Genomic DNA, 16175 nt, shown 5'->3' with positions numbered 1-16175 from the left:
ACTAATCCAACAATTAGGGACATTGCAGCCAGATTGTGACAAGTAGATTCTTTTGGTTGTGATGTGTTTGATACAGATAAGCCAGGGTTTCACAGATCGTCATCTTTCTTTGTTAAGAACACAACATGACAAAGTATTGCTGTTCTTAGTTGGGACCAAATAATATTTGGGTGACTCAGAAAATACCTATTGTTAAATAGTTGTTAGGTGTTGCCCCCATTCCCTTGTTTCATTTCTTCAAGATAAAGTGTACTTATGAAATGAGATGTTTACAGACTTGCTTATTTCTGTTTCTCAAGGGTTATATGAGCTATTCTGTCAAATCCTACTTCTGAAAGCAGAGTAAGTGTTGTTCTTTACACAGCTGTTCAGAAATTTACTTTTAGAAAAGAGGATCTTCAAACTAGCCTTTCATTGCAGCAGAGGGTTGAGTTTTAGCTTGCCCACGTTTCTCTGGAGACATAGTAATGATTTTTCATGTGAGGGAGATAGCTGGGATAAGTGCTAATGCTTTTCCTTCTTGTGAATTTCCTTTGAGGGAGAGTAGGCTTCTCCATCCCTTTGTTTTTTAGTTGTCTGACCCCTGGTGGGGTTTGTTGGTTGGTTGGTTGGTTTGGATTGGATTGGTGTTTTTTTCTTTTACGTCTTGGAGAATTGAGGCTAAATGCTAGAATGGCCTCTCTATTTAGCTGAGGAGACTACTAATAAAAATGTATATCCCAATAACATAACGTGGTCACTGAGAAAGCTGCACTTCTCAGAAGTGCTAGCAGTGCTCTTGGATCAGGATGAAAAATATCTGACTTCTGGCATTTTAATAGCTGTCAGGGAAGAGGTGTTTTTGTAGCTAATGGGGTATCTAGTTTTTAATCTTTAAATTAATAAGATGTATACATATTTGCATGTATCAAGTGAAGTAACTGTACAAATTAAAAAGAAACATTATTGTACTTAAACCACAATTGCATAATAGTGCAGTTAAGTTTTGCAGTAAGAGTTTATGCTTGTCCCAAAGTCTGTATATGACTACAGTTGCTACCATATAGGTCAAGATTAAAGACATATTCTGAAAGAATAGCCAGTTACATCATTTATTCAAAAAGAAAGCACAATGATTTGTTTTTTAGACAAAAGGGAGATAGACAGGAGGTTAGGATTATTACCAAAAACATGGCACTTATATACTGAGAGTAATGCTGACTGCAAATGGGAAATGAATTACATGCTATGAATTCAGTAGGCACTTCACTCAAAACTATGTAGTAATTTTCTATTTTCAGAAATGTTCTTTCAGTTGACACTTTAACCTTTTATATATCATGTGTTATTTTCACTAAAAGAGCTGTCAGATAAAATTATGAGATTTTTCTACCTCAACCTGACTTATCAATCAGAAAATCTGTAAGGTAGGAAAAACCTATGAAAACATTTACTCTTGGGAGAAATTATTCCTCATTCTTGTTGGAATGGCCAATAGAAATCAAAGCAAAAAATTGTTTCTCTGAGGAGACATCAGCCAGTGACATACACTCGCAGCTGAGAAAGCCAGTTGTGTCCTGGGCTGCATCCAAAGCAGTGTGGGCAGCAGGGCGAGGAGGGGATTCTGCTCATTCACTCTTGTGGAACCCTTCCTGCAGTGCTGTGTCCAGCCCTATGGCCAGGACCTCAAAAAGGACATGGACCTGTTGAAGCAGGTCCAGAGGAGGCCACAGAGATGCTCAGAGGGCTGGAGCACCTCTCTTAAAAGGAAAGTCTGAGAGGATTGAGGTTGTTCAACCTGGAGAAGAGAAGGACCAGAAGAGACCTCGTAGCGCCTTCCAGTACTGAAGGGGCTACAAGAGATTTGGAGAGGGACTTCTTACAAGGGCATGTAGTGACCAGACAAAGGAGATCACGTTTAAACTGAAAGAGGGAAGATTTAGACTGGGCTTAAACTGAAAAGAGGGTAGTTTTAGGTTAGGTATGAGGAAGAAATTTTTCAGTGTGAAGGTGGTGAGGCGCTGAAACAGGTTGCCTAGAAAAAGGGTGGGTGCCCCATCCTTGGAAGTCTTCAGAGCCAGTTTGGACAGGGCTCTGAGCAATCTGGTTTAGTTTCAGCCGTCCTTGCCCATGGCAGGGGTCTTGGAACAAGAGGATCTCTAACATCCCTTCCAATCCAAACCATTCTGCAGTTCGGTGAAAACAGCACTAGAGAAATTTGTTCAGCTCTTCAGACACAAGTCATTTAACATAACTATAGAAACAACTTCCTGGACAACATTTCCAATTACTTTTGTTTTATTATGGAACAGCGGCCTCTTGCAATTTTTTAATTTTTTTTTTTATTCCTGCAGCAGTGCTGTGATCCAGAAGTGATTTTTTTTTTTTTTTAAATACAGTCATACATCTGGAATGAAACTTTAAAACATTCTGGAAAAAAGATACATCTGCATGAAATCTGTGGTGAAGGAAGGAAGGGAGGCTAGGGAATTTAAATTCACAGCTGCCTTCCTGGATCTACATAATCCAGATACAAATTTTTTAGTACAGTAGGAAATACCTTGTTTGCAATACCATGTACCATGCTGTGGTCAGAAGCATTTTTTAAGAGTATGGTCAGGCTTTTGAACCATTATACTTAATTACAGCTGAGACATTAGAGTATGTTACAAAAACTTCTGATAGCTTATTTAAGATTTTAAATCTGAAACAGAATATTGTTTTAACATCTGAATTTGTAAGACTTACAGGTTTAACAATAGAGATGAGATGAGCAATAGTTTCTCTACTTAATTTTTTAAATAAGTTTGTACAACTTGATCCTGATGCATCTTGTAGCTTACAGAAGGTATTCTGGTAGGTATTCTTTTATATTGACTGTGTGATTTCACTGGTGAGTGATGAGATCTGCTGCTTCCTGTACCCTTTTAAAAAATGGCCATGAAAGCTGATCCTGACCAAAACTGTTGTCACACAATACATGTAGCTGCAGCAGTGGAAATACAATAAGGTTGAGGTATCCTCATGGTTGAGCGATGTGACAGTAAAGGTTTATTTCTGAGATGTCCTGGTCTTCCATTTTAGCCATGTTTTATCTTTTGCTTTGGGCAGATCAGATGTGAGACAGCTGTGATATGGAAAGTTGGCTACCCCAAATTCATGTGGTGCTCTAAGTTAAAGTACTTTTGATTCACAGCATTACAAAAGTCTAAGTTGAAGACAGGTGTCATTAATTTAATTAATGAAAAGCTGTCCTGTGGAGAGATGGAGTGTATTTCTTCAGTGAACAGGCACACTCAGGATTTTACTTCTTGGGTGAACTATTTTGTTCCTGTAAATCTTTTTTCCTGCTTCAGTATGTGAGGAAAAATATTGTCTTCTGTGCTTCACTTAATTTCTTTTTTTCTTGCCTTCCCCTCCATCAAATTTGTAGCACATTGAATCTCTTGCTGCAAGGACTGTGGCAGTTGCTACAAGGGTTAGGGAGAGCTCTCCTTTCTGAAATAGGAATACATTCTAGAGGTGTGGTTTGGTTCCCATCTGCACTGGTGATGGGCAGCAACTGCAGAGGCAGGGAAATGGGCAAAGTGCAACTGTGTCTGCAGCAGGAATGTTACACCCTGCTCCCTGGATGCCCTTGCTCATGTGCTGTCATCTCCTTGTTTTGCTACCCATGAGGATTTTGTTTGGTGTATGTGTCTCCCTCTGGAGCATGATACCTTTCTTAGGATTGCTTAAAATGGTGTAAAACAAACCTGCTGTTGCAGGGATCTGGGCACAAGGGAGCTTGTCCTCTGCCTTCCCCGTTGGATTTCTGTGGCTGACTGCAGTGGCAGCTTTTGCCCATTGCCAAAAGATTGCAGCTCAAAAGGTGATGGAAATGCTTTGCAACCTCAATCCAGAGAGGTCCACGGTGTCACTTTTGTCTTTGAGGTTATTATGAATGGATTGGCCTCTGATCTAAGCAGTTTTTCTGATCAGTTTTTCTGATCATTTCTGTATTGCAGCCTGTAGATTATTTACATTAAAAACAGACTCAAAAGAATAAGATGTTATTTAAGAACAATTGGATGGATTCTTGGTCTTAAAAGAAGTAAGCAAGCCAAATAGCCTTACAGTGATCTATTTTTGTATCAGTGATAAAGTGTTCACAGTAGAGTGTGGGGTTTTTTTTTGTTGTTATTTTATTATTCTTTTTTTTATTAGTATTACCATAGTTGTAAAATTATTGCCACTTCCTGAGCAGGAGGGGAGCAGCATAATAGCTCATACATTCTTTTTTTTTTTTTTGTTTATTTGTTTCTGATGCATATGACTGAATTAAGTTTTATGTAGATTGGAAGAGGAAAAAGGCATACCAACTTGCCAGGAAAAAAAGCCCCAAAAATTGAAGATTATTGCAGGCAAAAGAATCAAGACATTCCAAGATGAAAATCTCCAATTTCTTTATAAAACCAGTGTTGCTTTTATACTATCACAGTGGCACACATATTGAGGGGCTTCACTGATGCCACTTTCAGAGGGTGATCAAAAAATAACTCATTTAAAACACTTACTCAGGTGGACCCTGAATCCCTGCTGAGGCTTATTGGTAATGACCAGTGGGGCAACAGGGATAGAAACATGATCTGTGCTGAGTAAATCACATCTAAGAGCATGAGATTAAATTAGCTTTATGCTGAAGTGATGTGTGCTTTTTCTTTTCTTTGCATTTGTTTTTTTTTTTTTTTCTTAATTCCTAAGTAAGGCCTCTGTCAGCACAAATACAGTGTTAGCCCAAGAGCTGAGTGAAATGCATTGGTAGGGGGTTCCTGAGAGATTTCCCCTGGCAATGCTAGGGCGGCTTCTGAGTTAAGGGTGTTAATACATTTGGGTCAGTTCTTACGGCTTTTTTGGAAACTTACCCTGTATTTACAGTGTATGCATGTAAAATGCCCTTCTTGCATGATCAGAGGAGAGAGAGCTTTTTACAAACATCTGTCTAGAGGTACTGGAGATTATCCTGTAAATTGGGAAGCTGGACACCTAAGCACAACTTCTAACAGGCCAAAGGACTCTGAAAAACCAACAGCATTGTGTAGTAGCTCTTTGGGGGTTGTTGTTGCGGTTTTTCACAGGTGATATTATAAAGGGAACAAGTTGAATATGGCATCTTATTGGTCTTACTTGTCAAAATTAATTTGTATTTATGCAAATTGCTGTCTGTTACAATTTGAAGAATGTCCAAGAATTGAAAAACTCTGTGAAGGTTACCGTAAGATTCTTGACTGATTTTGCTGATTTTCTTCACGGCCAGATACTGTTACTAGCTAGTTGTTATGTTTTTTTGAATTAAAATTGGTTAAAACATTTTTTGGAAACTGGTGATGCAGCTGTAGTGATTTTTCTCTCTCACTGTTCATTAGAACAAGCTTTATGTCTAATTGAATTAAGTATCTAATGGATGTAGAAATAGTTTTCCTTTTCTTCTAAAAGATATGTATTATTAAAAGTGTGAAGATGTTAAAAAATGAATACTTAAAATTAAGAAATACAAATTCAATGCATCTTGATACCAAACAGAAGAGTGTGGGATTTCTCTAATTTCAGATTCATATGCTGCAATAGTTTGGGCCATAGGTTTTTTAAGAGATAAGAGGATAACACTTGATTGAAAAATTGCTGGTGGTGAACAGAATAAGACAATCTTTGGAAATAGTTGCAGTAAAAAAACTTCAGTTGATTTATCTTAATCTAAAAGTATAATTTTTATCTTCTAGATTGAAGAGTTTCCACTTTATTTTGCTGTATATATGTGGGTTTATATATACATGGGTATTCACACAGTGTAAGATTCTTTTATTCTAAATTTGACATTAGTAAGACCAATAGATCCCAAGACATTATTTCCAAATAAGGTCCTTGGGGCCATAAACAGGCAGCATGGAAGATTGCACACAGGTGCTTTTACAGAAATATAACAAATGGGGCCTTAATGGAGAGAGGGGAAAGCTAACAAAAGAGAGCAAATTTGTTCCCATAGGTTGTCAGAGGAACCTGCCTTTCTCAGTGGACTGGAGGTTTTAGGCAGTTATGTTAAACATGTTTCCCTGTCTTGCTCTGACTTACCCTGTCTCCATGCTCTGTTTTCTAGTGTATCACATAGAATGAGATACCAGGGTACATAATAAGCTGTGGATGGGTTTCCAGCTGATATAATTGTGTTGTAGAGGCACTGCTCTGCTTGCCTGTCTCTTTTTGTGAAGTTTTATTATTCTGGTACGCATCTCCTAAGCAGCCTTGAGAGAAGTGCTGCAGTTGTTTATAAAACCAATGAGTTTACAATGTTTGGAAGGCTTCAGGAGTGTAGAGTGGAGAGGAAAAAGGATGCCCTGTAGCATTTAATGTGACTTGGTGAGCAGCCTGTCAATTAAGATACTTGGAAAAAAATCAATTTAGAATGACCAGCAAGTCACAGAAAAAATAAAGCACGCCTCAAGGTTTAAACCTTTGGTGCGTGTTTTACCCAGCTGTGCTCTCTAGTCAATGTTCAGAAATTTGTCTTCTAATGTAGCAGAATAATTCTGTAGTAAAAAATCAAAGTATATTGCTTGGGTACACTCAACACTTTTGCAATCACAGCAGTTACATCAGTTGTTTCTCTTAGGAAATACTTCATCTACACTGGCATCCTAGGGTATTTTTTCGTGGCTCTTTTGGAGGTACTCCTTCCTCAGTGGATGCCACACAGAAGTCACAGTGCATTTTTTGGCCTTGAGCTGCTGCCCTCATTTTTCATGGAAGAGAGAAATCACGGTATTGAGTAAGCCAAGTGTTTAGATGTTACACAGAGCTCTGTTCAAATGGAGGTGCCTGGACATAGCCACTGTCCAGACAGAGATTGAGATAAATTGGAACACTCCACAGTACATGCATTCATTTTCATGCTTCTTGTTCTAAATTGTTGTTTTGCTATGAGGATTTTTGACTACAGAAGTTAATGGTTTATAAGAGATGCACTTGATGTGTAATTTCTAACATAGAAAAGAAAGTTTTATTTGTGATTAAGGTATTTTGAAAAGTGAGGTTGCTGTAGTCCATAGATTATCAGTGTTTTAGTCTTTGAAGATTCAGGGTGTAGGCAATGCTTCGAGTAATCTGTGGATCCTGCAATACTTCTTTGAAAGTATTAGTTCTCAACACTTATAAGCTATTCCTCTCTTCAATCCTGTATAATAGAAGTGTATCAAAAATTCAGTAACTTTTCTTTTACTTCAGTGTTTGATCAATCAGTTGCCTAATTTCAATGTAAATAAAAATGAGGAATTTAAAAACAAATAAATTCAGTCATAGTGAAACATTTGTTATTATTAATTTGGTGAGGTAAGTTTTGGGTTTTTTAAACGACTTGCATCATATGGAGTAGTCTGAAACATTCCGAAAGGATAAATTATAATATCAGAGTACATGGGCCTTACAGAAAATTTTAAATTCTGAAAATTTCTCAGAAATGGAAACAAATCTCCTAGTTCTGAACACAGGGATCAATTATATCTTGATAATTTTTTGTTCAGAATTAACAGGGATTTTTTTTTTGTTTGTTGTCTGTTATTTTTTCAGGCTGATCCAAAAGAGTTGATTCAGATGGTCACAAAGCATGTTACTCAGTATGCCCAGGCAGACTGGCCTGAAGAAATCACCAGTTTGATAAATCAGCTGCATTACTACAATGAACGACTGCTGGACTTCACTCAGGCTCAGACTCTGCAAGGACTTGGCAAAGGAGTGGACGTGCAGAGATTTACAGCAGATGCACAGTACAAGAGAGAAACAATACTAGGATTGGCAGAGTAAGTAAAATGTGTGTTAGGGTTGCTTTCTCTGTTTCAGAATAGAATAGCTTTAAGCTTTAAATTAGGAGAATAAATTGAAAGTAGTGCTGACCTTTAGAGAGATAATTTACTTTTAAGATTTATGCTATAATGCTGCTACTGTTGGAGCTTTTTCTGTGTAACTACTCTACTTAAATGAAATGTTGCTCAAATAAATGGATTTATAATTGAATCTATAACTCTTCATTTACTAACTGCTAATATTAAAGTTAATCAGGGATTAATGAAAGCAGAGCATAGGTGAAGGTTTGGTCTCTTCCTTTCATCTCCTGTAAACCTGCCCTAGCAATCTATTAGGGTATGCCCATGCATCAAAGTTTGGAATGAACTATAGTTGGAAAAAAAAAAAAAAACAAAGTTGTTATACTCTATTTTATTCTTAATAATTTAGTTAGAACTGCTGTATATCACTGTATTTTTCCCTCTAGTAATTTGGAAGTACTTCATCACATATGTTCTGATATTTAGCATGCTTTTATCTCACCTTTCAGAAATCCAGAATAGAAAAAAAGAAAGATTTAGGATAGTACTTTTCATATTAGAAATACCTTTAATTAATATCTGCATGCAGGTACTTCAAGCTGTAAACAAGTCATGAATATAACTTATATTTTAGGGACAGTCACAGCTGACTAGTTGACAGACTGCCAGAGGAAGAGTTGTCTGCAATAAGAAGCTTTAAATATAATCTCAGATTTTCAGCTGATGTCTGCCTAAAGCTTTTGAAGAGCATATTTAAATATTTTCAGTTTTCCACATGCGTAGCTACTCATAGCTACAGTTCCAATATAAATTTGCTACTAAATGGAATTGATATACCAAATAAGAGTGGTTGTATATGGTCAGGTTTTGGACACTAAGCTGATGCTTTATATCTGTGAAATCTGTACCTGCACAGATTTTGTCACTGCATTCATAAAAACAGCTTTTAATCATCTTTTAATGTTTCCATTGGAATTGCCTGCTGTATATATAATTTTACTAAGCTCATCTGTCTAGTGTGTCAGCAGGTTACATCTAGATGATCTAGATGGCTACCTACAGTCCAAGTAGTCTTCTCTTATTACAGATGCTTACTTTGATTACAGCAGGGTTGCTTCTATTGTCACCCAAGAGTTAGTAGAAACTGTCTCTTATAAAATAAAGTAAATATGAAGAGAAAGTTCCTTACAGTAAGTAGAGGTAAAAACACAATATGAAAGAGTTAGAACAAGTAAGGCTTCTTAGTAAGTGATGAGAGTGGTGCTTCCAGATTGGGCAGTTGCAAAGATCCAGTTAATTACTTGTTCAGCTTGCAGTTTCCTTGCTTTAATCTTCTCAGTGGAGTCTTAATCTGCATTTTCTAATGGAAAAGGTGCACAAATTCAATGTAATTGTGTAGCATATTTGTTCTTATTTTTTAATTAAGTGCCTCATGTTTTTTAATCTTTTATGAAGTGCTGTTTGAAGGAGCAACACCTGGAAAAGATTGCATCTTATTTACAAAAGAGCTTTGTACTAGAAGGAGCAATTTGCTAAAACTAGCTAACCAGTAGTTGTCTGTTTTATCTTCTGTATTTGGAGGCTGTTGTTTATTGAGTTTGCACCACTCTTGGGGAAGCAACAACAAAATGCATCCAAAGTGTGCCTGTGCTCACCTTCAGTGAGGATTCCTTTGGCAGTCCTTGGGCTCAGACCAACAGTCTGGGCTGGGCATGAAAAGGGGTGTGTAAAAGAAAGTTAAAAGATTCTTTGCAAGGTAATGGACATTTTCTTCAGCTTTTCATTGTGCAGCAGCTGCTTGCTTTTGTCATTACCTTGACAATGAATAAATTGCTTGTACTGTTCTTCAGTTATATGGTATAATTTCCCTAAACCACCACTGCCTTAGGCTGCTGCTGCATGCCACTCTTAGGAAGGGAGGATTGTGGTATAGCTTATAAAGTTCCAGGAGGAAAGGATCCCACTAGTTGCAGGAGCCACTCCTGATTTGTATGATTGATTGACTGAATTATTTTGCAACTAAAGCATTCATACCATCTTCCTCCTCCACTGAATCACAGAATGGCTGAGCTTGGAAGGGGCCTCTTGCTCAACCTCCCTGCTCAGGCAGAGCCTCCACAAGGATTCACATTAAACACATTTTAAAGTTGTTCATTACAGGCCTGTGAGAAAGTCATTTCACACAGATCGCGTTTTTCTTGGAATTATCCTGAAGAGAAAATACCCAACCCAACCAAACTGAAACCAAAACCCAAAAATCCCAGGATTAGCCTTAACAGTATTGCTTCTATGCCAGCCTAGAAACAAGAACCATTCCTCTCGATTTGAACCATACTATACTGGATTAGTAAAGATAAGTATGAAGGTAACTTTAGGCTGTAATATTTTCCCATAGTCTCCATCTATTGTTTTGTCAAAGGGTTTATGTACTAACAGAAAAATAGTTTTTAATATTTTAGGACAGAGTGAGCTGGACATCTTCACACCTTTTAGTCTACAAATACTAGGAGTGGTTTTGTCTGTGAACTACTAGGAAGAGCTTTGAGAATTTAAATACCAGTTGTGCTAAAACACCATAGGTGCTGCAACTAAATCAAATAAATGCTAACTGTGACAAGTTACATCCTTCATCACTTTGTATGTAATTGAAATGGAATGAAAACAGATTTTTGCTTTAGCACAGGGTTGATTAGAAATTGCCATTGAGAGCCAGTGTTTGTGGAGTAGGTTCCTGTCTTTGAAATATCGTTGTAGTTTTTTTTCTTCTATTTTTTTTTCCCCAAATGGGGAACCAAATATAAGTAAATGCAGAAAGACACACTTAATCTATTTTTATTTGAAAAATTCTGTATGTTCTTGTTTTATGAAAAACACATAGTGAGTTTTCTAACCTAAGTATTTTTTTTCATATTGCATCTCATAGGGCTTAACATAACTTTTCATTATTTTCTGTCATGTCACTCCTCTACCAGGACACTTGAAGAAAATGTCTATAAAATTGCTATTTCTTTGGCTCAGCGATACAGTGTTCCACTTTGGGAAGTTTACATGACCCACCTGGAATTTTTGTTCACTGACAGTGGGTAAGTTGTCTCCTCTGCAAATGCACATGCAATTCTGTTACACAGAAATAAATGCTAATGTATGACAGAATTGAATTATATTGGGGGTGGAGTTTGGGTTGTGTGTTCATTTGTCTTGTGTTGGGATAGTATGGGAATTTTTGTCTTTTCCACTTAATGCTTCTGCAGCCAGCTGTGAGAACTGCTGTTGCAGGCAAGGTTAAAAGTCCATGTGTGTCTTACTGTTTTTCAGAGTATTCCAGGACTTTGTTTCAGTGTTGAAGTTTTCACAACTTGGAATATTTAGTTCTCTCTTCCTATAGCAACTTATCGTGTAGTTACTCTTACAGTCCCTGTAATGTATCCTGAAACCTGATAGTTTCTCTTGTCTTTTTTTTTTTTTTGCTCTTTATTGACCTCTATTCTACATAATAGAGGAAATATCCCTATTCACATTGTGCATCTGTTAGATCAGTTTCATTTTTTGATAGAAGCAGGCTTTTTCTTTTAGCTATGTTTTACTGAAACTGTTCTAGCCTAAAAGATTATGGCAGAACAAACCTGGCACTGCTGTGGCATAAGAGGAGGGGCGCTTATAATCTCTATTCCACAGTGGCTTCAGGGCCTTTATTTTAAAATTTATTTATTTATTTTAACCTCTTACATCATGTCAGGCATTTTTTGCCTACTGAAAGAGGAATAAACCCATTTGATGAAAGACCAAGCTACTTGCCCGAATAGCACATGCAGATGACAGTGATGTAGAACTCCCTGTGTAATGCAGCAGCTCTTACCTACTGTTCTGTCAGATCTGATCAAATTATTTTGGTTTGTTTCAAGTGTTACATTATTAAAGCACCTGTAGCTTGCAGCAGTGTTGGAAGGTCTCTTAACATTAACTATTAATTAAAAAGCACTGAAACATTTTATAAAATATAAGGGATAAAAAACAAAGCTTGGTGAATTGTCTGGAGAAAATGAAATAATGTTCTGAAATTTTCTTCACTTCCTCCAGAAAACAGAGAAGTCATATTCTATAAATTTTGATGCTGCTAAATTATTTACTGCTTTAAACAAAACAGACAGTCAGGATGTAAACATGGCAACACTGGGCTGAGTGTGAAAGAGCCAGCTGCCTTTTCTGAGACTCAAATATTACCTAAGGTGTTTTGCAACAGTTTTCAATTGTTTTCTTTGTTCTTGTCCTCCTTGAGTTAGTATTCATAGAATTCTGAAATCACAGAAGAACAAAGTAACCATATTTTCTCTAGTGAAATTCAAAGAAAGTTGATATATAATAGCATAATATGCCGCTGAGCATATTTTTGTATCATAACCTCATTTGAAAATTGATTGACATCAAATGACCATTACAGTATATTTGAGTCTTGGGATTATGGCATTAATAATAGATATTTCATTATGCATTCATTCTGAACTGAAATTAAGTTTATTCTAAGACTTAATCTCTTTAACCAAATATGCAGTATTTCTGTAAGCCACTTTTCATAGGGAGAAGCTCAAAAGAGCTTCGTAGTTTGAATTAACATAGTTTGTATTAACTATTTTTTATGATTACTTGGTGACAAATAATTATGACTTTTTTTGTGGAATATGAATCTGAAAAATGTTCAGAATGACATTTTGTAAAAATTAAGAGGAAATTTAGTTATTTCTTTTGAGGAATCTGATCACATTTGATAATCAAAACTCTGTAAAATGCAATTTATGATTTCAGCCATGAGAACTTTTGTCTATCACAGAACATCTTGTTCCAGAATCTGAACAACACTATAAACTCTTCCTATCTGCAATCAGCCCTGCCCTAAAAACACTGCAAACATCTGCCAATCCTGTTCTTATAATTTAATGCAGAACTAGCTTTTAATTTAAACTTTGGATATGAACACAAAAAAGTAGTCATTTCGCAGTCGTGAAATACATCAGGTTCAAGTGTGCTTTCCCCAATATGAAGAGTGAATGGTACTTTATTTCTATTAATATCATACTTGTTTTCATTATTATTGTAGAAAAATTAACAGATAAGAAGAATCTGTAGAATTAAAAGAATGCTTGCAATGTTAACCATCTTGGGGTAGGTCACAGATGTAAAAATAACTAAAAAATATCTTATTCTCCCTAAGAAATCATTTAATTTTTAAACTGAGAAGGTTGTATTTGTGGTGTTTGCTGTAACAAAATCATCTCTAAGAATAAAACAGAGACGTTTTACTCGGGTATTAAACAGAAACACTCACTTACAGCATGTGTATTTGAGGAGGGAAATTATGAAATTCTAATTTAATCAGTTTTGACGTAGAGGAAAATCAAACGGTATAAGAAGACATCAGATTTCCAAATTAAATGTACTATCTAATGTGCCATGTGATTGGACTCTGGGGGGACTCGAGGTAGGAATCATCTGCAGGTTACTTCTTTCCTCAGATTTAGTTAAAACTTTGAGTTGAGAAAGATAAACTTAAGATGATAAGCACCCATTTTTCTCCCAGCTGAGGGGAAAAAAGAGTGATTATCTTTTATGTAGTCAGCTGGAGGTATCTGAATTCATACTGTGAAAGAGCTAATGTATTCTTTTCAAAAGAGTCAGGAAAGAATTTCCTGAAGCAGTGAGACTGACTGAGGTCAATCCAAGGCTTACTGATATTTTCATAAGCTTTCGTGGATGACAATTTGAGAAGCAACTTGTTAAACTGTCAAAGTCTTGGTAAACTGTCCTAAGCATAAATAATAGTGCCAAATAGATTAATTGCTGGAAAAGAGCCAATTTTCAGTGATAATATCTCTCAAGATGTGCACAGGTACTTATCAACTACAGAACAGAATGTAATGGATTGGGAAAGCTTCTAACTGGGCAATAGAATCTTTGATCATAATTCAGCCACAAGTGGCTGGTTAGTTTGTTTAATAAATGTCTTCCTTTACACATATCCTGGGTGTATGTTTTTCCATTTACATATAGCTGTTCTCACAGATGTGAAGTCCTGCTTTGAATTCCACTTCAGTATTCATAACCCTTGATCTGCATGTCCAAGGTAACAGGATCAGGAAATACAGGAGTTGCTTAGCTTTTGTTTATAGAGTGTACAATTATCTAAATGTTTGTGAGTGAGACCCTAAAGAGAGGGAAGGATTGTCCTGTCTCCCAGGTGTGCAGCTGTAAGAGTCTTTCATGGCACATCCAGGCCTTTAAGCAAAAGTTATTTCTAAACACAGGTTATCGACGCTGGAAATAGAACAAAGAGCACAAAGTCTTGGTCTGTTTGAGACTTTGAAAACCAGTCCTGAAACCTTTCATGAGCACATGACTAAATATGTTTACCCAAGTATTGAAGGCCAAGATCACCAGCGCTTGCTTTACTATTTTACACTCCTGGAAAACTATGGCTGCTCAGAAGTGGTGAACCATGCTCTTAAACCTGAAACTCACATCCGACTCCTGAAAAAGTTCAAAGCAGTTGCACCAGGTAAGAGAGTACCTGTTTGTTTTCTTCATAACTGTATTTATTACTTTATTATGTAAGTATTGGCATGATTATGCTCAGCTAGTTTGTCTTCCTGATAATTTTCTTTTCTGTGAGCAAAGGAGATGAATACAATTAATGTAGTCACAAGTTCTTTCTCTTTGTTTTTCTGGAAATTTATTTGATCACAGCAAGAAAAAACAAGAGCAGGTTTCTGTTAGTGATGCAACTTAAAATTATTTGTGATATTTCGTAGTGAAATTTTAAATGAAAAATATCAAGTTCCTAGAGTATAATTTTTAACACTACAAATTTAACATGAATATTCTAAAAGGGTATAAGAAAGTTTACCTTTCAAGAGTCTGAATTGCAGAATATATTAGGGACTTTATGCATTTTGTGTTTGTTTGTCTGAAAGAGGATAATTTTTTGTTATGTTTTACCCTTGATGTTACCTTTTCCTTTCCCAGAATTACAGCATTCTTTGTAGCCCTACATTTTCATACAATTACTGTAAAATACGCTGCTGCTAAGCATTCTGAAACTTGAAATACTACTTTCAATTTGCTTGTTAGTTGGATGCTGTCTTGAATTTTAGTTGTACAACTCCCAAATCCAGTTTCAGAATGAAAAATACACACTGTATGGCATTACCTCCTGTGAGGATGAATTAATTGATCAATATTGGAACCTAATTGGACACTAACTGTGCTGCAGAGTTTGAAGAGACGTTGCATATGAATTCATGTATTGCAGGAAGAATAAAGTCACTAATTTTTTTGGAGAAGAGGGATAACCCTCAGTTCTTATTGATGTTATTCAACAATCGAGTTCTTTGATGCTTGCCAAAGAAAATTCTGCCATGAAATTGTTTGCCTTCAAAGCTATTTATTTAAAAAAAAAAAAAAAGTCCTTGGAGCATAGGTCAGACATAAATTAGTTTCTGTGGTAAAAATTTAAATCATTGTACTACGCGCTTAATCAAAATTCTCAGTGTTCAGCATAGTTTAGAGATAGGAGTCAAGGAACAGCAGCTAAGTGTTTATAGAGGTTGCAGGCCCAAAGTAGATGAATAAGAACATGGCAATAGAAGTCAGTTACTTTAGAAATTATATGCTAAGAAAATAAAATAGTATCATTTCTAGAAATACTTCTGTTGTTGGTAAACTAATTGCAAGGATGTTCTTCCTCTGGGAAGCAGAGTAGTAACATGATTCTTGATTATATAAATATTGATGTAAATGGATCTACATGTCTTATCTCTAGCTGACCTTATTTAGTTTACTTGTAGTTAGTGCCTTGAAATTTTTCCTAAGTGGTTAGTACCAGTTTTTACATGATCAGAATACATATTTTAAATTAATGAAGACTTATGCCTTGACTTGCATGAGGTTTTCTGGGATTTACATTTAAGTTCTAGCATGATTCCTTATACTATATATATGCTCTTGCTGCTTTGAGAATCTGCTTTTTTTGGGTTGTGTCGTAGAATTACAGAATGATTGGGGTTGGAAGGGACCTTAGAGATCAGTCAGTTCCAAATCCCCTGCCATGGACAGGGGATCCTTCCACTAGACCAGGTTGCTCAGTGCCCCACCCAGCCTGGCCTTGAACACTTCCAGGGTGGAGCATCCACAGCTTCTCTGGGCAGCCTGTTCCAGTGACTCGCCACCCTCACAGTGAAGGATCTCTTCCATGTATCTAATCTGAATCTACCCTCTTTCAGTTTGAACCCATCCCCCCTTGTTGGAGCCATATATTATCCAACATACGTTAACATATGTTAAAATATGTTCCAT

General features: G+C 36.4%; 1 protein-coding gene across 1 annotated transcript in view; it reads left to right on the top strand.

Moving 5' to 3' along the window:
- Positions 1-16175, top strand: part of NBAS (NBAS subunit of NRZ tethering complex) — a 159687-nt gene that overhangs the window by 87391 nt on the left and 56121 nt on the right. Inside the window, exons 41-43 of the mRNA XM_059842899.1 lie at positions 7579-7808; positions 10805-10915; positions 14129-14379. Of these exons, the coding sequence (XP_059698882.1) occupies positions 7579-7808; positions 10805-10915; positions 14129-14379 (592 nt within the window). The remainder of the gene's footprint in view (positions 1-7578; positions 7809-10804; positions 10916-14128; positions 14380-16175) is intronic.

The sequence above is a fragment of the Haemorhous mexicanus genome, chromosome 3 (genome assembly GCF_027477595.1).
Source record: "Haemorhous mexicanus isolate bHaeMex1 chromosome 3, bHaeMex1.pri, whole genome shotgun sequence".
NCBI lineage: Eukaryota > Metazoa > Chordata > Aves > Passeriformes > Fringillidae > Haemorhous > Haemorhous mexicanus.
The sequence above is the reverse complement of the archived record's forward strand: the minus strand, read 5'-3'. Positions and strand labels throughout refer to the sequence as shown.